Source organism: Salmo trutta, chromosome 27 (assembly GCF_901001165.1).
Source record: "Salmo trutta chromosome 27, fSalTru1.1, whole genome shotgun sequence".
Classification (NCBI taxonomy): domain Eukaryota; kingdom Metazoa; phylum Chordata; class Actinopteri; order Salmoniformes; family Salmonidae; genus Salmo; species Salmo trutta.
Window position 1 is genome coordinate 46,270,617 of NC_042983.1, and position 27,796 is coordinate 46,298,412.

The 27,796-nt window shown below is 44.1% G+C and overlaps 1 protein-coding gene across 1 annotated transcript; it reads right to left on the reverse strand.

Moving 5' to 3' along the window:
- On the reverse strand, window positions 1-26,260 carry LOC115165078 (fructose-1,6-bisphosphatase isozyme 2). The gene is made up of 8 exons (XM_029718117.1): window positions 25,929-26,260; window positions 17,435-17,597; window positions 15,950-16,042; window positions 15,088-15,096; window positions 12,067-12,207; window positions 11,414-11,551; window positions 2,824-2,943; window positions 1-237 (listed from the first exon to the last, which is right to left on the reverse strand). The coding sequence occupies exons 1-8, from the start codon at window positions 26,102-26,104 to the stop codon at window positions 52-54; spliced, it is 1,026 nt and encodes a 341-aa protein (XP_029573977.1). The 5' UTR covers window positions 26,105-26,260; the 3' UTR covers window positions 1-51.
- Window positions 26,261-27,796: the final 1,536 nt, after the last annotated feature.

Below are 27,796 nucleotides of genomic sequence, written 5' to 3' on the forward strand. Positions count from 1 at the left end.
TGTTTTTTGTTGTTGTTGGTATTTATCTTTTATTCAAGTTTTGTTGTCGTTCTACTTGTGCTTCTTGACAAAGTCGAGGAACTCGTTGACGTCATCAGGAGAACCCACAATAAACGGAACTCTCTGGTGGATGTTGGTTGGAACCACGTCTAGGACACGCCCTTCTCCCGTAGTTGCCACGCCTCCACACTGCTCGATCAGGAAGGCGATGGGGTTGCACTCGTACAGCAAACGCAGCTAGGGAAGGGAGAGGAATACGGACACCAAGATTAGGGGAGGGAATGGGAAGGAGTGATGCACCGCTTCAACCTATTTAACTGGATTAGCTGTTGTTTATACCTTTCTTTACTTTCCTTGTCTTATGAGAGAGTCTGCTAAATGACTCTGGGTCAGAGAGTCTGCTAAATGACTCTGGATCAGAGAGTCTGCTAAATGACTCTGGGTCAGAGAGTCAGCTAAATGACTCTGGGTCAGAGAGTCTGCTAAATGACTCTGGATCAGAGAGTCTGCTAAATTACTCTGGGTCAGAGAGTCTGCTAAATGACTCTGGGTCAGAGAGTCCGCTAAATTACTCTGGATCAGAGAGTCTGCTAAATGACTCTGGGTCAGAGAGTCTGCTAAATTACTCTGGGTCAGAGAGTCTGCTAAATTACTCTGGGTCAGAGAGTCTGCTAAATTACTCTGGGTCAGAGAGTCTGCTAAATGACTCTGGGTCAGAGAGTCTGCTAAATGACTCTGGGTCAGAGAGTCTGCTAAATTACTCTGGATGAGAGAGTCTGCTAAATGACTCTGGATGAGAGAGTCAGTTAAATGACTCTGGATGAGAGAGTCAGCTAAATGACTCTGGATGAGAGAGTCTGCTAAATGACTCTGGATGAGAGAGTCAGCTAAATGACTCTGGATGAGAGAGTCTGCTAAATGACTCACTACTGTAGTGGCTCTAGGTCAGAGAGTCTGCTAAATGACTCTGGATGAGAGAGTCTGCTAAATGACTGGATGAGAGAGTCTGCTAAATGACTCTGGATGAGAGAGTCTGCTAAATGACTGGATGAGAGAGTCTGCTAAATGACTCACTACTGTAGTGGCTCTGGGTCAGAGAGTCTGCTAAATGACTCTGGATGAGAGAGTCTGCTAAATGACTCTGGATGAGAGAGTCTGCTAAATGACTCTGGATGAGAGAGTCTGCTAAATGACTCACTACTGTAGTGGCTCTGGATGAGAGAGTCTGCTAAATGACTCACTACTGTAGTGGCTCTGGATCAGAGAGTCTGCTAAATGACTCACTACTGTAGTGTCTCTGGATCAGAGAGTCTGCTAAATGACTCACTACTGTAGTGGCTCTGGATCAGAGAGTCTGCTAAATGACTCTACTGTAGTGTCTCTGGATCAGAGAGTCTGCTAAATGACTCACTACTGTAGTGGCTCTGGATCAGAGAGTCTGCTAAATGACTCACTACTGTAGTGTCTCTGGATCAGAGAGTCTGCTAAATGACTCTGGATCAGAGAGTCTGCTAAATGACTCTGGATGAGAGAGTCTGCTAAATGACTCTGGATGAGAGAGTCAGCTAAATGACTCTGGATGAGAGAGTCTGCTAAATGACTCTGGATGAGAGAGTCAGCTAAATGACTCTGGATGAGAGAGTCTGCTAAATGACTCTGGATGAGAGAGTCTGCTAAATGACTCACTACTGTAGTGGCTCTGGATGAGAGAGTCTGCTAAATGACTCACTACTGTAGTGTCTCTGGATCAGAGAGTCTGCTAAATGACTCACTACTGTAGTGTCTCTGGATCACAGAGTCTGCTAAATGACTCACTACTGTAGTGGCACTGGATCAGAGAGTCTGTTAAATGACTCTCTACTGTAGTGGATCAGAGAGTCTGTTAAATGACTCACTACTGTAGTGTCTCTGGATCAGAGAGTCTGCTAAATTACTCTGGATGAGAGAGTCTGCTAAATGACTCTGGATCAGAGAGTCTGCTAAATGACTCACTACTGTAGTGTCTCTGGATCAGAGAGTCTGCTAAATTACTCTGGATGAGAGAGTCTGCTAAATTACTCTGGATCAGAGAGTCTGTTAAATGACTCACTACTGTAGTGTCTCTGGATCAGAGAGTCTGCTAAATTACTCTGGATGAGAGAGTCTGCTAAATGACTCTGGATCAGAGAGTCTGCTAAATGATTCACTACTGTAGTGGCTCTGGATCAGAGAGTCTACTAAATGACTCACTACTGTAGTGGCTGGATAAGAGAGTCAGCTAAATGATTAACATGTAATGAGTTACATCTATAGAGTCTATAATTCAATTCAGATGTTTTCTGTGGTCTGTGGATGAGTTAAATCTATAGAGTCTATAATTCAATTCAGATGTTTTCTGTGGTCTGTGGATGAGTTAAATCTATAGAGTCTATAATTCAATTCAGATGTTTTCTGTGGTCTGTGGATGAGTTAAATCTATAGAGTCTATAATTCAATTCATCTTTTCACTGGCGGGGTTACAGGTCAGGGGTTAGTTTTAGGGTCAGGGCCTGCCTACCTAGCCCTTGGGGCTCTTCTTGTTGATAGTGTTAGGGCTAAAGGTCAGGGGTTAGTGGTTACAGGTCAGGGGTTAGTTTTAGGGTCAGGGCCTGCCTACCTAGCCCTTGGGGCTCTTCTTGTTGATAGTGTTAGGGCTAAAGGTCAGGGGTTAGTGGTTACAGGTCAGGGGTTAGTTTTAGGGTCAGGGCCTGCCTACCTAGCCCTTGGGGCTCTTCTTGTTGATAGTGGTTATGGCTAAAGGTCAGGGGTTAGGGGTTAAAGGTCAAGAGTTAAGGCTAAACCTACCTTTCCCTTAGGGCTCTTTTCATTGGCTGGGTACATGAAGATTCCTCCATATGCGATGGTGCGATGGACGTCTGCCACCATAGATCCCACATACCTTGCTCCATAGGGGGCGCTACCGTCCTATAGAGGCAGAGACAACATCATCAGAAAGACATTGAACTCACTCTCATCACCATACACTGTTATCAAAATAACTTTGATTGATTGATGTTCAGTTTTGATTGATACCATCACAACCATATTCGTTTGCCAGAGCCATAGATTAATCTACAGTAGCAAGCAACAGAAGGCTATGCACAGCTACACAGCAGTGTTAAAATCTCAGTGTTAAAGTAAAAAGTGTTGTGAGTGTTATATCTGAGTGTTGATTCTAATGGGGTTAACACCAGTGTTATATCTGAGTGTTGATTCTAAATGGGTTAACACCAGTGTTATATCTGAGTGTTGATTCTAAATGGGTTAACACCAGTGTTATATCTGAGTGTTGATTCTAATTAACACCAGTGTTATATCTGAGTGTTGATTCTAATGGGGTTAACACCAGTGTTATATCTGAGTGTTGATTCTAAATGGGTTAACACCAGTGTTATATCTGAGTGTTGATTCTAATGGGGTTAACACCAGTGTTATATCTGAGTGTTGATTCTAATGGGGTTAACACCAGTGTTATATCTGAGTGTTGATTCTAATGGGGTTAACACCAGTGTTATATTTGAGTGTTGATTCTAATGGGGTTAACACCAGTGTTATATCTGAGTGTTGATTCTAATTGGGATAACACCAGTGTTATATCTGAGTGTTGATTCTAATTGGGTTAACACCCGTTTTTTAAATGTATTTTTTATTTCACCTTTATTTAGCCAGGTAGGCTAGTTGAGAACAAGTTCTCATTTACAACTGCGACCTGGCCAAGATAAAGCAAAGCAGTTCGACACATAGAACAACACAGAGTTACACATGAAGTAAAAAAACATACAGTCAACAATACAGTAGAACAAAAGAAGACAAAAAGTCTATATACAGTGACTGCAAATATAGCAATTAAACACTGGAAAGGTAGATATGCAGAAGATGAATGTGCAAGTAGAGATACTGGGGTGTAAAGGAGCAAGATAAATAAATAAATACAGTGTTATATCTGAGTGTTGATTCTAATGGGGTTAACACCAGTGTTATATCTGAGTGTTGATTCTAATGGGGTTAACACCAGTGTTATATCTGAGTGTTGATTCTAATGGGGTTAACACCAGTGTTATATCTGAGTGTTGATTCTAATTAACACCAGTGTTATATCTGAGTGTTGATTCTAATGGGGTTAACACCAGTGTTATATCTGAGTGTTGATTCTAAATGGGTTAACACCAGTGTTATATCTGAGTGTTGATTCTAATGGGGTTAACACCAGTGTTATATCTGAGTGTTGATTCTAATGGGGTTAACACCAGTGTTATATCTGAGTGTTGATTCTAATGGGGTTAACACCAGTGTTATATTTGAGTGTTGATTCTAATGGGGTTAACACCAGTGTTATATCTGAGTGTTGATTCTAATTGGGATAACACCAGTGTTATATCTGAGTGTTGATTCTAATTGGGTTAACACCCGTTTTTTAAATGTATTTTTTATTTCACCTTTATTTAGCCAGGTAGGCTAGTTGAGAACAAGTTCTCATTTACAACTGCGACCTGGCCAAGATAAAGCAAAGCAGTTCGACACATAGAACAACACAGAGTTACACATGAAGTAAAAAAACATACAGTCAACAATACAGTAGAACAAAAGAAGACAAAAAGTCTATATACAGTGACTGCAAATATAGCAATTAAACACTGGAAAGGTAGATATGCAGAAGATGAATGTGCAAGTAGAGATACTGGGGTGTAAAGGAGCAAGATAAATAAATAAATACAGTGTTATATCTAAGTGTTGATTCTAATGGGGTTAACACCAGTGTTATATCTGAGTGTTGATTCTAATGGGGTTAACACCAGTGTTATATCTGAGTGTTGATTCTAATGGGGTTAACACCAGTGTTATATCTGAGTGTTGATTCTAATGGAGTTAACACCAGTGGGATTAAAATTGATACCACCTGCGGTGAATAAATGAAGTGTTATTTGAATTACAGTGGGATCAACACTGCGTGGTGTTGTTGTTAATCGACTGTGTTGAGTTAATTTCCGTTAACTCTCGGAGTGAAAAAAAATGAAAAAATAAAAAATATGAAGGGCCTCTTTATCATATTTCCCAGGATGCTTTGTTGCAGGTTGATTTTTAGAATTGTTTATTTTAATATCTATGTTTTTGCATACACATTGATTCATGAATCTTATACTATACAAAGATAAATAACTTAAATGTTTCTAAACTAATCCAATCTGTAAGTGGTTGGATTTATTGCACCTGTTACTGAGATGTTCCAGTTTACATGGTTTAGGCAGTATTGGTTGTCAAGTCCTTCACGATAGCAGTCAGGCTGAATGCAGGTGGTGGGGGATAAAATATTCCAATTGTTGTATATCTTCCCTCTGGCTGGATTCCGACAGGAATAACTAATCACTTCACAAACCAGCGTATTGTGACTTTGCAGGTCTGATGGGGCCCATGAGACAGGATTTTCAGAACACGATGTTGAGGTTAACTAGGCCATAACTAAAAGCCTTCTGAAATGTATAATGTGCATGTCACAAAGGGTTAAATTTCAATTGAAATACATTCACTTAAGCAGTTACTTGCCAAAGGATCCAGTGCTGAAGATGTATTAATGTAACAACTATGTCTCTGTCACTAGTAAAACATGGTCATGGGTGCATATCTCTCACATTGACCTGAAAAGCATGCTGGGAAATATGCAATTTTGGTATTTGCAGCAGCTACTCTTCCTGGGGTCCACACAAAACATGAAAAATAATACAGAATGACATAATACAGAACATCATTAGACAAGAACAGCTCAAAAACAGAACTACATACATTTTTAAAAAGGTACTCGTAGCCTACATATCAATACATAAACACAAACTATCTAGGTCCAATAGGGGAGAGGCGTTGTGCCGCGTGGAGTTTATCAGTGGAGACAGTGTTTCCTAGCTTCAGTGCAGTGGGCAGATGGGAGGAGGTGCTCTTATTCTCCATGGACTTTACAGTGTCCCAGAACCTTTTGGAATTTGTGCTACTGGATGCAAATTTCTGAAAAAGCTAGCCTTTGCTTTCCTAACTGCCTGTGTATATTGGTTCCTAACTTCCCTGAAAAGTTGCATATCACGGGGGCTGTTCGATGCTAATGCAGAACGCCACAGGATGTTTTTGTGTTGGTTAAGGGCAGTCAGGTCTGGAGTGAAACAAGGGCTATATCTGTTCCTGGTTCTACATTTTGTGAATGGGGCTTATTTAAGATGGCGAGGAAAGCACTTTTAAAGAATAACCAGCATCCTCTACTGACGGGATGAGGTCAATATCCTTCCAGGATACCCGGGCCAGGTCGATTAGAAAGGCCTGCTCGCTGAAGTGTTTTAGGGAGCGTCTGACAGTGATGAGCGGTGGTCGTTTGACCGCACACCCATTACGGATGCAGGCAATGAGGCAGTGATCGCTGAGATCCTGGTTGAAGACAGCAGAGGTGTATTTAGAGGGCAAGTTGGTCAGGATGACATCTATGAGGGTGCCCATGTTTATGGATTTAGGGTTGTACCTGGAACAAAATGTAAACTTGCATAATACTCTAGATGCAGTCGCACCCCTAAAAACAAAAAGCATTTGTCATAAGAAACTAGCTCCCTGGTATACAGAAAATACCTGAGCCCTGAAGCAAGCTTCAAGAAAATTGGAACGGAAATCCACTCCACCAAACTGGAAGTCTTCCGACTAGCTTGGAAAGACAGTACCGTGCAGTATTGAAGAGCCCTCACTGCTGTTCATCCTATTTTTCCAACTTAATTGAGGAGAATAAGAGCAATCCAAAATGTATTTTTGATACTGTCGCAAAGCTAACTAAAAAGCAGCATTCCTCAAGAGAGGACGGCTTTCATTTCAACATTGAGACAACATTGTTTTTTAATACTATATCTCTTGACACATTGATGGAAATAGTCATGGCCTCTAAACCTTCAAGCTGCATACTGGACCCTATTCCAACTAAACTACTGAAAGAGCTGCTTCCTGTGCTTGGCCCTCCTATGTTGAACATAATAAACGGCTCTCAATCCACCGGATGTGTACCAAACTCACTTAAAGTGGCAGTAATAAAGCCTCTCTTGAAAAAGCCAAACCTTGACCCAGAAAATATAAAACACTATCGGCCTCTCATAATGTTTAGAAAAATGTGTTGCACAGCAACTCACTGCCTTCCTGAAGACAATGTATACCCAACGCTTCAGTCTGGTTTTAGACCCCATCATAGCACTGAGACTGCACTCGTGAAGTTGGTAAATTACCTTTTAATGGCATCAGACCAAGGTTCTGCATCTGTCCTCATGCTCCTAGACCTTAGTGTTGCTTTTGACCCCATCTATCACAACATTATTTTGGAGAGATTGGAAACCCAAATTGGTCTACATGGACAAGTTCTGGCCTGGTTTAGATCTTATCTGTTGGAAAGATTTCAGTTTGTCTCTGTGGGTGGTTTGTCCTCTGACAAATCAACTGCAAGTTTCGGTGTTCCTCAAGGTTCTGTTTTAGGACCACTATTATTTTCACTATATATTTAATCTCTTGGTGATGTCATTTGGAAACATAATGTTAACTTTCACTGCTATGCGGACAATACACAGCTGTACATTTCAATGAAACATGGTGGAGCCCAAAATTGCCCTCCCTGGAAGCTGGAAGCCTGTGTTTCAGACAAAAGGAAGTGAATGGTGGCAAATGTTTTACTTTTAAACTCGGACAAAACAGAGATGCTTGTTCTAGGTCCCAAGAAACAAAGAGATATTCTGTTGGATCTGACAATTAATCTTGATGGTTGTACAGTCATCTCAAATAAAACTGTGAAGGACCTCGGCATTACTCTGGACACTGATCTCTCTTTTGACGGACATATCAAGACTGTTTCAAGGACAGCTTTTTTCCAATTTCGTAACATTGCAAAAATCTGAAACTTTCTGTCCAAGAATGATGCAGAAAAGTTAATCCATGCTTTTGTCACTTCTAGGTTAGACTACTGCAATGCTCTACTTTCCGGCTACTGGATAAAGCACTAAATAAACTTCAGTTAGTGCTAAACATGGCTGCTAGTATCTTGACTAGAGCCCAAAAAATTATCATATTACTCCAGTGCTAGCCTCCCTACACTGGCTTCCTGTTAAGGCAAGGGCTGATTTCAAGGAGGTTACTGCTAACCTACAAAGCATTACATGGGCTTGCTCCTACCTATCTTTCTGATTTGGTCCTGCCGTACATACCTACACGTACGCTACGGTCACAAGACGCAGGCCTCCTTATTGTCCCTAGAATTTCTAAGCAAACAGCTGGAGGCGGGACTTTCTCCAATAGAGCTCCATTTTTATGGAATGGTCTGCCTACCCATGTGAGAGAGACAGACTCGGCCTCCACCTTTAAGTCTTTATTGAAGACTCATATCTTCAGGTAGTCCTATGATTGAGTGTAGCCTATGCTGTCTCTGCCTGGCCGGTTCCCCTCTCTCCACCGGGATTCTCTGCCTCTAACCCTATTATAGGGGCTGAGTCACTGACCTACTGGTGCTCTTACATCCCGACCCAAGGAGGGGTGCGTCACTTGAGTGGGTTGAGTCACTGATGTGATCTTCCTGTCCGGGTTTGGCGCCCCCTTCTGGTTTGTGCCGTGGAGGAGATCTTTGTGGGCTATACTCAGCCTTGTCTCAGTGTAGTATGTTGGTGGTTGAAGATACCCCTGTAGTGGTGTGGGGGCTGTGCTTTGGCAAAGCGGGTGGGGTTATATCCTGCCTGGTTGGCCCTGTCTGGGGGTATCGTCGGACGGGGCCACAGTGTCTCCCGACCCCTCCTGTCTCAGCCTCCAGTATTTATGCTGCAGTAGTTTATGTGTCGGGGGGCTAGGGTCAGTCTGTTATATCTGGAGTATTTCTCCTGTCTTATCCGGTGTCCTGTGTGAGTTTAAGTATGATCCCTCTAATTCTCTCTCTCTCCTTCTCCCTCCCAGTGGACCTGAGCCCTACAACCATGCCTCAGGACTACCTGGCATGATGACTCCTTGCTGTCCCCAGTCCACCTGGCCGTGCTGCTGCTCCAGTTTCAACTGTTCTGCCTGCGGCTATGGAACCCTGACCTGTTCACCGGACGTGCTACCTGTCCCAGACCTGCTGTTTTCAACTCTCTAGAGACAGCAGGAGCGGTAGAGATACTCTCAATGATCGGCTATGAAAAGCCAACTGACATTTACTCCTGAGGTGCTGACCTGTTGCACCCTCGACAACTACTGTGATTATTATTATTTGATCCTGCTGGTCATCTATGAACGTTTGAACATCTTGGCCATGTTCTGTTATAATCTCCACCCGGCACAGCCAGAAGAGGACTGGCCACCCCTCATAGCCTGGTTCCTCTCTAGGTGTCTTCCTAGGTCTTGGCTTTTCTAGGGAGTTTTTACTAGCCACCGTGCTTCTACATCTGCATTGCTTGCTGTTTGGGGTTTTAGGCTGGGTTTCTGTATAGCACTTTGTGACATCGGCTGATGTAAAAAGGGCTTTAAAAATACATTTGATTGATGCATCCTCCCACAGTCACACAGATAAATAAAATATAATCAAATCAAATCACATGTTATTTGTCACATGCGCCGAATACAACAGGTGTAGACCTTACCGTGAAATTCTTACTTACAAACCCTTAACCAACAATGCAGTTTTAGGAAAATAGAGTTAAAATAAAGTAAAAAATTAAATAAAAAGTAACACAATAAAATAACAATAATGAGGCTATATAAATGAGGCTATATACAGGGGGTACCGGTGCCGAGTCAATGTGTGGGGGTACAGGTTAGTAATGAGGCTATATACAGGGGGTACCGGTGCCGAGTCAATGTGTGGGGGTACAGGTTAGTAATGAGGCTATATACAGGGGGTGCCGGTACCGAGTCAATGTGTGGGGGTACAGGTTAGTAATGAGGCTATATACAGGGGGTGCCGATACCGAGTCAATGTGTGGGGGTACAGGTTAGTAATGAGGCTATATACAGGGGGTGCCGGTACCGAGTCAATGTGTGGGGGTACAGGTTAGTAATGAGGCTATATACAGGGGGTGCCGGTACCGAGTCAATGTGTGGGGGTACAGGTTAGTAATGAGGCTATATACAGGGGGTGCCGGTACCGAGTCAATGTGTGGGGGTACAGGTTAGTAATGAGGCTATATACAGGGGGTACCGGTACCGAGTCAATGTGTGGGGGTACAGGTTAGTAATGAGGCTATATACAGGGGGTGCCGGTACCGAGTCAATGTGTGGGGGTACAGGTTAGTAATGAGGCTATATACAGGGGGTGCCGGTACCGAGTCAATGTGTGGGAGTACAGGTTAGTAATGAGGCTATATACAGGGGGTTCCGGTACCGAGTCAATGTGTGGGGGTACAGGTCAGTCGAGGTAATTTGCATATGTAGGTAGGGGTAAAGTAACTATTCACAGATAATAAACAGAGAGTAGCAGCGGAGGGGGGGGGGTCAATGTAAATAGTCTGGGTAGCCATTTGATTAATTATTCAGTAGTCTTATGGCTTGGGGGTAGATGCTGTTAAGGAGCCTTTTGGACCTAGACTTGACGCTCCGGTACTGCTTGCTGTGCGGTAGCAGAGAAGACAGTCTATGACTTGGGTGACTAGAGTATTGGGTGACAGTTTTTTGGGCCTTCCTCTGACACTGCCTGGTATATAGGCCCGGGATGGCAGGAAGCTTGGCCCAGTGAGGTACTGGGCCGTACGCACTACCCTCTGTAGCGAGCAGTTGCCATACAACTGGTCAGGATGCTCTCGATGGTGCAGCTGTAAACATTTTTGAGGATCTGGGGACCCATGCCAAATCTTTTCAGTCTCCTGAGTCAGAAAAGGTGTTGTCGTGCCATCTTCACAACTTTCTTGGTGAGTTTGAACCATGATAGTTTGTTGGTATATAATGGGTTCCGTAAGGCTAGTGTGTTTAATGGGTTCCATAAGGCTAGTGTGTTTAATGGGTTCCATAAGGCTAGTGTGTTTAATGGGTTCCATAAGGCTAGTGTGTTTAATGGGTTCCATAAGGCTAGTGTGTTTAATGGGTTCCATAAGGCTAGTGTGTTTAATGGGCAAATGGAAGATAGCTAAAAGATATTTGTGGTTCCAAAACTCAAGGTGTCAGGTGATGAGTGTGTGTGTGTGTGTTTGTGTGTGTGTGTGTGTGTGGTGTGTGTTGTGTTGTGTGGTGTGTGTGTGTTGTGTGTGTGTTGTGTGGTGTGTGTGTGTGTGGTGTGTGTGTGTGGTGTGTGTGTGTGTTTGTGGTGTGTGTTGTGTGGTGTGTGTGTGTGTGTGTGTGTGTGTGTGTGTGTGTGTGTGTGTGTGTGTGTGTGTGTGTGTGTGTGTGTGTGTGTGTGTGTGTGTGTGTGTGTGTGTGTGTGTGTGTGTGTGTGTGTGTGTACCTCTGGGTATTTCTTGTGCTTCAGGTACTCGTTGATGGATTTGTGCATGTATTTGGCGTATCCCTCGTTCAGACTGTAGATCTTTCCTTTGGGCTTGATCTTCACATTTTTCTCTGTTAGGATAAACTCTCCAATTGCCTGAAAACCAAACAACACAGTTAAGGACATTCACTTGTTATTTTACCGACACTGGCCTCTGTCTCCTGTCTCTGGCCTCTGTCACTGTCACTGTCCTCTGTCTGTCTTTTTACTCTGTTTCTCTTCTGTCTCTGTCCTCTTTCTTCTGTCTGACCTCTGTCTGTCTCTGTCCTCTCTATGTCCTCTGTCTCTGACCTCTCTATGTCCTCTGTCTGTCTCTGACCTCTGTCTGTCCTCTTTCTTCTGTCTGACCTCTGTCTGTCTCTGACCTCTCTATGTCCTCTGTCTCTGTCCTCTCTATGTCCTTTGTCTGTCTCTGACCTCTGTCTGTCTCTGTCCTCTCTATGTCCTCTGTCTCTGTCCTTGTCCTCTGTCTCTGCCTCTGTCTCTGTCCTCTATGTCTGTCATCCAGTCTGAGTAAGCACTGTTGCTCAGGGTGGGTGGTGGATTGCCCTGTGCTAAGTAAACTCCTGTGAATGAACTTTGAATATGGGGCTATCACTTCCACAACTCACAGGGTCCAGCATAAAGAAGTCGACGCCCTGTCCGGTGGAGAGGGCCACCAAGGTGGCGCTACCATAGAGGGCGTATCCCGCGGCAACAATCTTGTTGCCAGGCTGCAGCGCATCCTTCTCTGTGGCGTCGTTAGTTGATGTCTGACAAAAATAGACATTGTATCATATTAGTGGATATTCACACTACTCTCAGGGCAAGTCTGCCGGTTTTGATGATCACTGACTTTTAGTAGCAGGTTAGGAGAATAAGTTTAAGGTTAGGAGAATGAATGTGTCAGGTTAGGAGAATTAGGTTAAGGTTAGGAGAAACTTCTTCAGGATTGGTGGGTCCCCTGCGGGACGGTTGAGCTAACGTAGGCTAATGCGATTAGCATGAGGTTGTTAGTAACAAGAACATTTCCCAGGACATAGACATATCTGATATGGGCAGAAAGCTTCAATTCTTGTTAATCTAACTGCACTGTGCAATTTACAGTAGCTATTACTGTGAAATAATACCATGCTATTGGCTATTGGTATGTGCACAGTTTTGAACTTGAAAAGTTATTAATAAACAAATTAGGCACATTTGGGCAGTCTTGATACAACATTTTGAACAGAAATGCAATGGTTCATTGGATCAGTCTAAAACTTTCCACATACACTGCTGCCATCTAGTGGCCAAAATCTAAATTGCACCTAGGCTGGAATCATACATTGTGGCCTTTCTCTTGCATTTCAAAGATGACGGTACAAAAATAATACAAAAAAACGGTTGGTTTACCAGATCTAATGTGTTATATTCTCCTACATTTCTTTCACATTTCCACAAACTTCAAAGTGTTTCCTTTCAAATGGTACCAAGAACATGCACCAAGAACCTACTGTATTTATTCATTTTATTTATTTTGCTCCTTTGCACCATATTATTTATATTTTAACTTTGAACTTTCTTCAAACTACAAATCTACCATTCCAGTGTTTTTCTTGCTATACTTTATTTACTTTGCCACCATGGCATTTTTGCCTTTACCTCCCTTATCTCACATCATTTGCTCACATTGTATATAGTCTTATTTTTTTCTACTGCATCTTTGATTGTATGTTGTTTTACTCCATGTGTAACTCTGTGTTGTTGTATGTTGTCGAACTGCTTTGCTTTATCTTGGCCAGGTCGCAATTGTAAATGAGAACTTGTTCTCAACTTGCCTACCAGGTTAAATAAAGGTGAAATAAATAAATAAATAAAAAATCCTTGCTTCAGGGCCTGAGCTACAGCCAGTTAGATTTGGGTATGTCATTGAAAAAAAGGTTAGGTTAGGAGAATTAGGTTAAGGTTAGGAGAATTAGGTTAAGTTTAGGAGAATTAACATGCCAGGTTAGGAGAATTAACATGGCAGGTTAGGAGAATTAGGTAGGAAAACAGTTAGGGTTAGCTAAAATTGCCCCCGACACGACTCGAACATATCTAGCTACAATCAGGCCTACCCTGAGAACAGTCTAAATCATCTGAATATTCCTCCCTGATAGAGCTATACACACTGGATATAACATGCTAACATGCTAACATGGGTCAGCTGAATATTCCTCACTGATAGTGCTATACACACTGGATATAACATGCTAACATGCTAACATGGGTCAGCTGAATATTCCTCACTGATAGTGCTATACACACTGGATATAACATGCTAATATGCTAACATGGGTCAGCTGAATATTCCTCACTGATAGTGCTATACACACTGGATATAACATGCTAATATGCTAACATGGGTCAGCTGAATATTCCTCACTGATAGTGCTATACACACTGGATATAACATGCTAATATGCTAACATGGGTCAGCTGAATATTCCTCCCTGATAGAGCTATACACACTGGATATAACATGCTAATATGCTAACATGGGTCAGCTGGATATTCCCTCTTGATCAAGCTATACACACTGGATATAACATGCTAACATGCTAACATGGTTCAGCTGAATATCCCCCTAATAGACCTATACACACTGGATATAACATGCTAACATGCTAACATGATTCAGCTGAATATTCCCCTAATAGAGCTTTACACACTGAATATAACATGCTAATATGCTAACATAGGTCAGCTGAATATTCCCCCCTGATAGAGCTAATCACACTGGATATAACATGCTAATATGCTAACATGGGTCAGCTGGATATTCCCCCCTGATCAAGCTATACACACTGGATATAACATGCTAACATGCTAACATGGGTCAGCTGAATATTCTCCATGATAGAGCTATACACACTGGATATAACATGCTAACATGCTAACATGGGTCAGCTGAATATTCTCCATGATAGAGCTATACACACTGGATATAACATGCTAACTTGCTAACATGGTTCAGCTGAATATCCCCCTAATAGAGCTATAGACACTGGATATAACATGCTAACTTGAGTAGGTGAAATAAAATCTACTACAGTGCCCTATCATAAAATAAAGTATTTAGGTAAATGTTGAGCGTAATATGATTGTTGCATGTCAGATCTGTGGGACAACACCACCCTCTATTGTTGGTTATTGTAACTGCAGTCTTCAGAGCCTGCTGGTGCTGGAGCATGGATGGATCCTTCATCTCAACCACAGCTTGGGCTGAATTTCTCTGCCAATTATGCATGTCTTACTTCTCTGTGTCCTATATGATACTGAGAATCATGTTGTTAGTGTCTAATGTCTAAAGAATGGAGTCAATCCTCGTGTCTAATGTCTTGTCACACCCTGATCTATTTCACCTCTGTTGTGCTTGTCTCCACCCCCCCACCAGGTGTCTCCCATTTGTCCCCATTATCTCCTGTGTATTTATACCAACGTTTTCTGTTTGTCTGTTCCTGAGTCCTGATACGTCTGAGGAATGTGGCAACACTAATGTCTAAAGAATGTGTCCATGCTAGTGTCTAATGTCTAAGGAATGTGTCAATCCTAGCTTTAACAGTTCCATAAATGAATTCCATAGCTTAGCTGGTGCATATGATCAGGCTGGCGATCAGTGGGGCAGTTACCTCGTCAATCTGGGGAGGCACATGGAGAAAGGCAGAAGGACACACGTCAGAGAACAGACAGAGTGCATATGAACAGCAACAGATTGCCACTAAATTGCCACTCAATATGTATTGAAAGTCACAATTACACTACACTTCTGTTAGGCTTATCTGTTTCTACACTTCTGCTACTTGGCGTACACATCACAGACAAACTGAAATGGTCCACCCACACAGACTGTGTGGTGAAGAAGGTGCAACAGCGCCTCTTCAACCTCAGGAGGCTGAAAAAATTTGGCTTGTCACCTAAAACCCTCACAAACTTCTACAGATGCACAATTGAGAGCATCTTGTCGGGCTGTATCACCGCCTGGTACGGCAACTGCACCGCCCACAACTGCAAGGCTCTCCAGAGGGTGGTGAGGTCTGCACAACGCATCACCGGAGGAAAACTACCTGCCCTCCAGGACACCTACACCCCCCGATGTCACAGGAAGGCCAAAAAGATCATCAAGGACAACAACCTCCCTAGCCACTGCCTGTTCACCCCACTATCATCCAGAAGGCGAGGTCAGTACAGGTGCGTCAAAGCTGGGACTGAGAGACTGAAAAACAGCTTCTATCTCAAGGCCATCAGACTGTGTATGTAACCTATAAAATTTGATTTGATCTGTTTCTACACTTCTGTCAGGTATATCTGTTTCTACACTTCTGTCAGTTATATCTGTTTCTACACTTCTGTCAGGCATATCTGTTTCTACACTTCTGTCAGGTATATCTGTTTCTTCAAAAGTCTTTCCATACTGTATAGTTGAACACACAAATGTCTAAAAATGATTTCACGTGTTGACATGCTGTGTATTTGTACTACAGACATACTCACCCTTTTGTAGATTGCGAAGATGGTGCCGATGGAAGCCAAGCAGTCGATGTTAGAGGAGCCATCCAGAGGATCAAAACACACCACGTATTTACCCTGGAGGAGAGACCAGAGGATCAAAACACACCACGTATTTACCCTGGAGGAGACCAGAGGATCAAAACACACCACGTATTTACCCTGGAGGAGAGACCAGAGAATCAAAACACACCACGTATTTACCCTGGAGGAGAGACCAGAGGATCAAAACACACCACGTATTTACCCTGGAGGAGACCAGAGGATCAAAACACACCACGTATTTACCCTGGAGGAGAGACCAGAGGATCAAAACACACCACGTATTTACCCTGGAGGAGACCAGAGGATCAAAACACACCACGTATTTACCCTGGAGGAGAGACCAGAGGGTCAAAACACACCACGTATTTACCCTGGAGGAGAGACCAGAGGGTCAAAACACACCACATATTTACCCTGGAGGAGAGACCAGAGAGTCAAAACACACCACGTATTTACCCTGGAGGAGAGACCAGAGGATCAAAACACACCACGTATTTACCCTGGAGGAGAGACCAGAGGATCAAAACACACCACGTATTTACCCTGGAGGAGAGACCAGAGGATCAAAACACACCACGTATTTACCCTGGAGGAGAGACCAGAGGATCAAAACACACCACGTATTTACCCTGGAGGAGACCAGAGGATCAAAACACACCACGTATTTACCCTGGAGGAGACCAGAGGATCAAAACACACCACGTATTTACCCTGGAGGAGACCAGAGGATCAAAACACACCACGTATTTACCCTGGAGGAGAGACCAGAGGGTCAAAACACACCACGTATTTACCCTTCCCACCAGGGTCATTAAATTACATGACTTCTCACCAGGGCCATTAAATTACATGACTTCTCACCAGGGTCATTCAATTACATGACTTCTCACCAGGGCCATTCAATTACATGACTTCTCACCAGGGCCATTCAATTACATGACTTCTCACCAGGGCCATTCAATTACATGACTTCTCACCAGGGCCATTCAATTACATGACTTCTCACCAGGGCCATTCAATTACATGACTTCTCACCAGGGCCATTAAATTACATGACTTCTCACCAGGGCCATTAAATTACATGACTTCTCACCAGGGCCATTAAATTACATGACTTCTCACCAGGGCCATTAAATTACATGACTTCTCACCAGGGCCATTAAATGCGTGTTCGAAGGCTGTTAGGGACTGTAGGCTTCTAGCACATTTCTACATTTGTTTTTCTGCGACTCCTCAAATCCCGTCTTTTTTCCTACTCGTCAACCGTATTGGAGGAGAAGGTCCAAGGAACCTCAATGGCCTTTTGAAGAGGCAAGGAGAGTGGATGCGAGGAATCGATGAAAGATGAACGATTAACTGAGAAAGAGACAATAGTCTTCAAAAACGTTCTTAATCTAAACAATTAGAGAGAAGATCAAAACATACCCTCTTTTCTTTGGGTGTGATGATGGCATGTTCGTTCTCCTCTGACACCATGCAGCACGTCCCGTACGAAGACCTCAGCATATTAATGACCAGGTCATTGGAGAGGATGTCCAGCTTCTTCTGGTCATCACCCGTCGTGTTTACTGTCCCTGCAATGCCCTGGCTGGAACACACACACACACACACACACACACACACACACAGCCTTTTTGTAAGTCGCTCTGGATAAGAGCGTCTGCTAAATTACTTAAATGTAAATGTAAATGCCTTGTTACCTAGTCTCCTGTCACTTTCACTGTACTGTCAGAAGTCTACCTGCTGTAGCAGATGCCTTGTGTGTGTGTGTCTGTGGGTGTCAGTGCAGAGCGACATGCAACATTAGCTGTCAGTCAGTCAAAGATTATGTGGTTTAAATCCATGAAGGAGTAATGTTATAAACCTCTGTCTCTCAGCCATGACTGAGGTCATCCATCCTGATCCCAGTTTCTCAGCGTCTGTATGAGAGGTCTTTGGTTTTCAGTAGACACGGCCAGGCTGAACGCCATGCTCAGCAGCCGATACTTAGCTTACAGTGTGACATAGTGGCAGCTTACACACACGCAAGCTCTCTCTCTCTCTCTCTCTCTCTGTCTTTCTCTCTCTCTCTCTCTCTCTCTCTGTCTTTCTCTCTCTCTCTCTCTCTCTCTCTCTCTCTCTCTCTCTGTCTTTCTCTCTCTCTGTCTCTCTCTCTGTCTTTCTGTCTCTCGCTCTCTCTCTCTCTCTGTCTTTCTCTCTGTCTTTCTCTCTGTCTCTCAATCTGTCTCTCTCTCTGTCTCTCTCTCTGTCTCTCTCTCTGTCTTTCTGTCTCTCTCTCTCTGTCTTTCTCTCTCTCTCTGTCTTTCTGTCTTTCTCTCTCTCTGTCTCTTTCTCTGTCTCTCTCGCTGTCTCTCTCTCTCTTTGTCTCTCTCTCTCTGTCTTTCTGTCTCTCTCTGTCTCTTTCTCTCTCCCTCTCTCCGTGTGATTGTGGCGCTACACAGTGGTGCCCTGCAGCGTTTGTTTGTTCCTTGTTTGTTGTTTGAACTCGTCCGTTTTTTTTGTTGCTTTGCTTTTAGTAGTTTAATAGTGTTTTATGTTGCATCGGATTACCGATTCGGCTACGGTACAGTGACAGGAAGTGCCTACAGTGGATTATTCTCCTATTTGGATTACTTTTCCTGGGGGTGTGGGACAATGACCGTACTGATCAATTGCAGGGATGCTTTGATTGTTCCACCTGGACTGTATTGGAAGAATCATCAGCTGATCTGAACGACTTGACTAATGGAATATCTGGCTATGTTGATTTGATGATCCCCCAAAAAAACATGTATGATATTTCCTAACAACAAACCATGGCTGACCAAAGAATTGAAAGTGGTGCTTAACAAGAAGAAACAAGTGTTTGCCTCCGGGAATCCACTGGAAAGAAAAAAGGTAGAGAGAGAGGTGAACAAAGAGATAAAAAGGGCAAGATGCCAGTGTAGTAGAGTGATGTTGTTCCCCTAGATTATGCACCAAGTTGCACGCAAGGACAGTTCAAGTAGGCCAGGGCAAGAGGGGATGTTAATAACAATAATAATAATTCAATGTGTTTTCTTTATTTAATTACAGCAGCATAGTTAATGTTATTTTTCGGTGTGCAAACATTTTTTGATATCTATATTGTAAATACACCTAATTGTAAAAGTTTGTATATTTTGGTTTGGTCCATCGCGGGTTATCCGTACTTACGGACCCTTTTATCGTTCTCTTTTGCCGGACCTTCAGCTAGCAAGGTATGTTGTCCTTGGCGCCGTAATTTGGCAATATAAAACTGTGGTAAAGTTACATAAAGTGCTGTTACGCAATTATAGGTTTTGTTACAATGTGAACAATTATAAAGATTTATGTTAACAACTTTCACCAAGCTCGCTAATTAGGGTACCTATTGTAACTCGGGAGTATTTGGGACCGTGTTTGAGTGAGTTGCTATGTGCTCACGCAGGTGCCCGAGAGCTGTGACTGCACCGAGGGCTAACATATTGTGTGTTGTCTCTTCGTGTGCAGGTATGTCTTTTATTTTGTTCCGAATATGTTGTATATCATTTTAATTGTATTGTATAGTGTGCTGTTGGGCACAGTTCCCGCTCTTTTGCCGGACCTTCAGCTAGCAAGGTGCCCGAGAGCTGTGACTGCACCGAGGGCTAACATATTGTGTGTTGTCTCTTCGTGTGCAGGTCGAATAAACATGATTCAACCATCACAATTCCAGTTGTGGCCGTGTCCTAATTAAAAGTACACAACGCAGACCGAACCACGCTACACCAGTACAAGGATAAGCTGCAACAGATAATGTTACAGGGAGACTCTACAGAACAAGGATAAGGTGTAACAGATAATGTTACAGGGAGACTCTCCAGTATGAGGATAAGGTGTAACAGATAATGTTACAGGGAGACTCTACAGAACAAGGATAAGGTGTAACAGATAATGTTACAGGGAGACTCTCCAGTATGAGGATAAGCTGCAACAGATAATGTTACAGAGAGACTCTCTGTCTGCCTTGTTGGGTATTAAGAATATGGCAAACGCCCCCTTCAGAGGGAGGCAACGTATCGATCCCTGCCTGGACGAGAGGGTGTGCCTCTCTACAGCCAATGAACTAAACAAGTTCTTCACCCGCTTTGAAACAGGGGTCGCCCCCGCTCCCCTGGCCTGTCTGGAGGAGGATGTCATGGCAACCAAGAGCACGCTTGTCATCGTTGAGGAAGTCGTACAACGAGTGTTCAAAAGCACTGGAGTACGAAAGAGCCCGGGGCTTCATAACATCAGTGGTCGTGTCTTGAAACACTGTTCAGCTGAGAGGTGTCTTCAGCTCTCTCTTCCAGCGGTCCCTGGATACATTGGAAATTACATCTCTATGGAAAATATCTATTGCTGTACCAGTCCCAAAAACCTCTCATCCGTCTGCATCAAATGATTACAGACCTGTCGCTCTGACCTCTCTCTTGATTAAATCTCTTGAAAAGATCATCAAGGCATACATCATCAACACCACCAGCTTCTTGATCCCCCACCAATCTGCATACCGATCAGAGAGAGGGACAGATGATGCCATCCTCTCGCTCTTACATCTGGTGAACATGTATTCGGAGGGCAGTAAAACCTATGTGTGTATCATGTTTGCAGATTTCTCCTCTGTATCTAACACAATCAATCCGTTGGTCTTCGCGGACAGACTAAGAGGAGACTTCGGACTTGATGCTTATCACATGGATCACCAACTTCCTAACTGATATGTCTCAGCAGGTAAGAGTTGGCAACACACTCTCTGAGGTGGGCACTTCTTCAGTAGGAACCCCACAGGGCAGTGTTCTTTCACCAGTACTATACATACTGTATATAGACAGCTGCCAGAGCCGGGTTCCCAGGGAACCACCTGATCAAATACGCTGACGATACTGCTTTGGTCAGTCTTCTCGAAGGGGATGAGACGGAGCACGTACCGGCTCTGAATGATTTTACTGTCTGGTGTGAGTCATCCCATCTAATATTAAATAAACTCAGCAAAAAAAGAAACATCCCTTTTTCAGGACCATGTCTTTCAAAGATCATTCGTAAAAATCCAAATAACTTCACAGATCTTCATTGTAAAGGGTTTTAACACTGTTTCCCATGCTTGTTCAATGAACCATAAACAATTAATGAACATGCACCTGTGGAACGGTCGTTAAGACTTTAACAGTTTACAGACGGTAGGCAATTAAGGTCGCAGTTATGAAAACTTAGGACACTAAAGAGGCCTTCTACTGATTCTGAAAAACACCAAAATAAAGATGCCCAGGGTCCCTGCTCATCTGCATGAGCATGCCTTAGGCATGCTGCAAGGAGGCATGAGGACTGCAGATGTGGCCAGGGCAATAAATTGCAATGTTCGTACTGTGAGACGCCTAAGACAGCGCTACAGGGAGACAGGATGGACAGCTGATCGTCCTCGCAGTGGCAGACCACGTGTAACAACACCTGCACAGGATCGGTACATCCGAACATCACACCTGCGGGACAGGTACAGGATGGCAACAACAACTGCCCGAGTTACACCAGGAAGCACAATCCCTCCATCAGTGCTCAGACTGTCCACAATAGGCTGAGAGAGGCTGGACTGAGGGCTTGTAGGCCTGTTGTAAGGCAGGTCCTCACCAGACATCACCGGCAACAACGATGCCTATGGGCACAAACCCACTGTTGCTGCACCGGACAGGACTGGCAAAAAGTGCTCTTCACTGACAAGTCACGGTTTTGTGACAACAACACATGGAATAAACAAGCATACAGTCAATAACACGATAGAAAAAAAGAAAGTCTATATACAGTGTGTGCAAATAGCATGGCAATAAATAGGCCATAGTAGCAAAGTAATTGCAATGCTGTGCGTTACAGGGAAGACATCCTCCTCCCTCATGTGGTACCCTTCCTGCAGGCTCATCCTGACATGACCCTCCAGCATGACAATGCCACCAGCCATACTGCTTGTTCTGTGTGTGATTTCCTGCAAGACTGGAATGTCAGTGTTCTGCCATGGCCAGCGAAGAGCCCGGATCTCAATCCCATTGAGCACGACTGGGACCTGTTTGATTGGAGGGTGAGGGCTAGGGCCATTCCGCCCAGAAATGTCAGGGAACTTGCAGGTGTCTTGGTGGAAGAGTGGGGTAACATCTCACAGCAAGAACTGGCAAATCTGTTGCAGTCCATGAGGAAGAGATGCACTGCAGTACTTAATGCAGCTGGTGGCCACACCAGAAACTGACTGTTACTTTTGATTTTGACCCCCCCTTTGTTCAGGGACACATTATTCCATTTCTGTTAGTCACATGTCTGTGGAACTTGTTCAGTTTATGTCTCAGTTGTTGAATCTTGTTCATACAAATATTATCCCGGAGTCGCCTCTTCACTGTTGACGTTGAGACTGGTGTTTTGCGGTTTCTATTTAATGAAGCTGCCAGTTGAGGACTTGTGAGGCATCTGTGTAAAGCTCGCAGCCATTGGACTCTGGAGCAGTGGAAACGCTTACTCTGGAGTAATGAATCACGCTTCACCATCTGGCAGTCCGACGGACGAATCTGGGTTTAGTGGATGCCAGGAGAACTCTACCTGCCCGAATGCATAGTGCCAACTGTAAAGTTTGGTGGAAGAGGAAGAATGGTCTGGGTCTGTTTTTCATGATTCGGGCCCCTTGGTTCCAGTAAAGGGAAATATTTACACTACAGAATACAATGACATTCTAGACGATTCTGCAAACTTTGTGGCAACAGTTTGGGGAAGGCCCTTTCCTGTTTCAGAATGACAATGCCCACGTGCACAAAGCGAGCTCCATAGAGAAATGGTTTGTCGAGATCAGTGTGGAAGAACTTGACTGGCCTGCACAGACCCCTGACCTCAACCCCATCGAACACCTTTGTGATGAATTGGAACCCCGACTGCGAGCCAGGCCTAATCGCCCAACATCAGTGACCGACCTCACTAATGCTCTTGTGGCTGAATGGAAGCAAGTCTCCGCAGCAATGTTCCAACATCTAGTGGAAAGCCTTCCCAGAAGAGTGGAGGCTGTTATAGCAACAATGTTCCAACATCTAGTGGAAAGCCTTCCCAGAAGAGTGGAGGCTGTTATAGCAGCAAAGGGGGGGGACCAACTCCATATTAATGACCATGATTTTGGAATGAGATGTTTGACAAGCAGGTGTCCACATACTTTTGGTAATGTAGTGTGTCATGTAGTGTAATTGGCTTACTGCATTTCAACTTACTGCATTTCAACACATTTTGCCATGGTGAAGAGAGAACATTTTTCAGTTTTATAATGCTATTCTACACATTTTGTTGCTAAGAGAAAATGTTGCCATTTTGAAACTCCTTTCATGCAATTTTACACTTTTTACCATGGGGCAGAGATTCTTTTCTTTCTGTTTTAAAGCTAATTTCCTGCTATTCTTCACATTATGCCATGAGGCCGGGAGAACGTTTTGCTATTTTAAAGCTAATTTCCTGCTATTCTACACATTAGCTCCACAATGAGATAGGGTGCAGGCCAGGCAGCAGACTGTCAGCCAGCCTGCCAGCTTAGTGGGGTCTGCCACTAGCACAGTCAGTGTAGTCAGCTCAGCTATCCCCATTGAGACCGTGTCTGTGCCTCGATCTAGGTTGGGCAAAACTAAACATGGCGGTGATCGCCTTAGCAATCTCACTAGTATAAAGACCTCCTCCATTCCTGCCATTATTGAAAGAGATTGTGATACTTCACATCACAAAATAGAGCTACTTAATGTTAGATCCCTCACTTCCAAGGCAGTTATAGTCAATGAAATAATCACTGATCATAATCTTGATGTGATTGGCCTGACTGAAACATGGCTTAAGTCTATTTACTGTTAAATGAGGCCTCTCCTCCTGGTTACAATAGTGACCATATCCCCCGCGCATCCCGCAAAGGCGGAGGTGTTGCGTCACTTGAGTGGGTTGAGTCAATGATGTGATCTTCCTGTCCGGGTTGGCGCCCCCTCGAGTCCTTACTGTGGGGGAGATCTTTGTGGGCTATACTCAGCCTTGTCTCAGGGTAGTAAGTTGGTGGTTTGAAGATATCCCTCTAGTGGTGTGGGGGCTGTGCTTTGGCAACGTGGGTGGGGTTATATCCTTCCTGGTTGGCCCTGTCCGGGGGTATCGCCGAACAGGGCCACAGTGTCTCCTGACCCCTCCTGTCTCAGCCTCCAGTATTTATGCTGCAATAGTCTATGTGCCAGGGGGCTAAGATCAGCCTGTTATATCTGGAGTATTTCTCTTGTCTTATCCGGTGTCCTGTGTGAGTTTAAGTATGCTCCCTCTAACTCTTTCTCTCTCTTTCTCTCTTCTGAGAGAACATTTTGCAGTTTTAAAGCTAATTTCCTGCTATTCTACACATTATGCCATGAGACTGAGAGAAAGTTTTGCTTTTTGAAAGCTAATTTCCTGCTATCCTAAAACTGTTGCTATCATATGCTATCTGGGGGGCAAACTGCTGCTAATCCGTCCCTGGCTCCAGCTGAATGTAACATGCTGTACTGTCCCAGAGAACAGCTAGCTCCAGCTGAATGCAACATGCTGTACTGTCCCAGAGAACAGCTAGCTCCAGCTGAATGTAACATGCTGTACTGTCCCAGAGAACAGCTAGCTCCAGCTGAATGCAACATGCTGTACTGTCCCAGAGAACAGCTAGCTCCAGCTGAATGTAACATGCTGTACTGTCCCAGAGAACAGCTAGCTAGCTCCAGCTGAATGTAACATGCTGTACTGTCCCAGAGAACAGCTAGCTAGCTAGCTTCAGCTGAATGTAACATGCTAGAGCCATCATGCTAGAGCATACAGTACATTCAGCCTTAAATGTCACAGGTCATGGCAAAAGCATGTGTCCCCATCCATCTAACTCACCACAGCCATTTCATTCCCATGCTGCTGCCTGAAAGCTTACTCTCAAACAGTAGTTAGCTAACTGACTTTAACATATAGACTCCTGTTGCTCTGATTCAACTGAGAGGGGAAAGTCCTTAATTAACACTATATACTGTCTCTATCACACAAACTATCTGTCTCTCCCTCTCTCTACTGTCATCCATGTTGCATGAATGAATTGAAAATGGTTCATTACTTTCAATCAGGACTTTCCAATAACTTATGAATTATGTTTCAAAGGTACAGGTGGAGGTGCAGAGAGACAGTGTAGTAAATACAGGTGTGCTGCAGTCAGAGAGACAGTGCAGTACTTACAGGTGTGCTGCAGTCAGAGAGACAGTGTAGTACTTACAGGTGTGCTGCAGTCAGAGAGACAGTGCAGTACTTACAGGTGTGCTGCGGTCAGAGAGACAGTGCAGTACTTACAGGTGTGCTGCAGTCAGAGAGACAGTGCAGTACTTACAGGTGTGCTGCAGTCAGAGAGACAGTGCAGTACTTACAGGTGTGCTGCAGTCAGAGAGACAGTGCAGTACTTACAGGTGTGCTGCAGTCAGAGAGACAGTGCAGTACTTACAGGTGTGCTGCAGTCAGAGAGACAGTGCAGTACTTACAGGTGTGCTGCAGTCAGAGAGACAGTGCAGTACTTACAGGTGTGCTGCAGTCAGAGAGACAGTGTAGTACTTACAGGTGTGCTGCAGTCAGAGAGACAGTGCAGTACTTACAGGTGTGCTGCAGTCAGAGAGACAGTGTAGTACTTACAGGTGTGCTGCAGTCAGAGAGACAGTGTAGTACTTACAGGTGTGCTGCAGTCAGAGAGACAGTGTAGGACTTACAGGTGTGCTGCAGTCAGAGAGACAGTGTAGGACTTACAGGTGTGCTGCAGTCAGAGAGACAGTGTAGTACTTACAGGTGTGCTGCAGTCAGAGAGACAGTGTAGTACTTACAGGTGTGCTGCAGTCAGAGAGACAGTGTAGTACTTACAGGTGTGCTGCAGTCAGAGAGACAGTGTAGTACTTACAGGTGTGCGAGTCCGGCCTTGCGCACGGCGCAGGAGATGGCTTTGATGGATGTCAGCAGACTGTTGATCAGCTGGGTCAGCTCTCCTGTTGACCCCTTGACCTGGCGCCCCTTCTCCATCACAAACCGAGTTAGGGTCCACACGTCCGTGTCGATCGCAGAGCCACTATCCGACATGTTGTAGCCGTGTTTGGGGTCCTACCTCGTTGGGTCCGGGTTTGGCTGATAGTCCTGGGTAGAGAAGCACGACTGTGTCTGTGAGAGGTGTGTGAGTGAGTGAGTGAGTGAGAGGGTCAGGCAGTGTGTGTGTGAGTGTGAGTGAGTGAGTGAGTGAGTGAGTGAGTGAGTGAGTGAGTGAGAGAGAGAGAGAGAGAGAGAGAGAGAGAGAGAGAGAGAGAGAGAGAGAGTGAGTGAGAGCAGCTGTTAACAGAGAAGGTCAACCTCATTCCAGCAGCATGGCTGAACGCCGAAGTTATATTTGTGATGGCAGTACAGGGGGAGAGTAGAGAAGGGTATAGAGTGACAGCAAACCTTTGGTCACAGACAGATATGTGTGTGTCTAAGACATGTCCATGCTAGAAGGGTGCAGTAAGACATGTCCATGTTAGAAGGGTGCAGTAAGACATGTCCATGCTAGAAGGGTGCAGTAAGACATGTCCATGCTAGAAGGACATCTATGTAAAGCAGGCTGCTATTGTTCCCTACACCACCATAGTGACCCTTCATTAACGAGGAGAGCCTCCCTGTTCCCTACACCACCATAGTGACCCTTCATTAACGAGGAGAGCCTCCCTGTTCCCTACACCACCATAGTGACCCTTCATTAACGAGGAGAGCCTCCCTGTTCCCTACACCACCATAGTGACCCTTCATTAATGAGGAGAGCCTCCCTGTTCCCTACACCACCATAGTGACCCTTCATTAACGAGGAGAGCCTCCCTGTTCCCTACACCACCTTAGTGACCCTTCATTAACGAGCAGAGCCTCCCTGTTCCCTACACCACCTTAGTGACCCTTCATTAACGAGCAGAGCCTCCCTGTTCCCTACACCACCATAGTAACCCTTCATTAATGAGGAGAGCCCCACACAGTTAACCTGTAATTTACAGAGACTGTAATGTAAATCAAAGTTAAACACAAAAGCATTGAAACAGCATGGCTATGACTGCTTTGTTATGTCTGTTTTTCACACATCTCTGCTCCCTCCCTCCCTCCCTCCCTCTCTCTCTCTCTCTCGCTCTCTCTCGCTCTCTCTCTCTCTCTCTCTCTCTCTCTCTCTCTCTCTCTCTCTCTCTCCCAAACATGGAGCATCACGAGTATTGCTTCAAATGTATGTAACTGTACCATGCGTGAAATGACTCTTCCTCATTAGAGTGTGACTGAATGAGTTGAGTCAGTAGACTCATCATAGATAGTGAATAGACTCATCATAGATAGATAGTGAATAGACTCATCATAGATAGATAGTGAATAGACTCATCATAGATAGTGAATAGACTCATCATAGATAGTGAGTAGACTCATCATAGATAGATAGTGAATAGACTCATCATAGATAGTGAATAGACTCATCATAGATAGATAGTGAATAGACTCATCATAGATAGATAGTGAATAGACTCATCATATATAGATAGTGAATAGACTCATCATAGATAGTGAGTAGACTCATCATAGATAGATAGTGAATAGACTCATCATAGATCGAAAGTGAATAGACTCATCATAGATAGATAGTGAATAGACTCATCATAGATAGATAGTGAATAGACTCATCATAGATAGTGAATAGACTCATCATAGATAGATAGTGAATAGACTCATCATAGATAGATAGTGAATAGACTCATCATAGATAGATAGTGAATA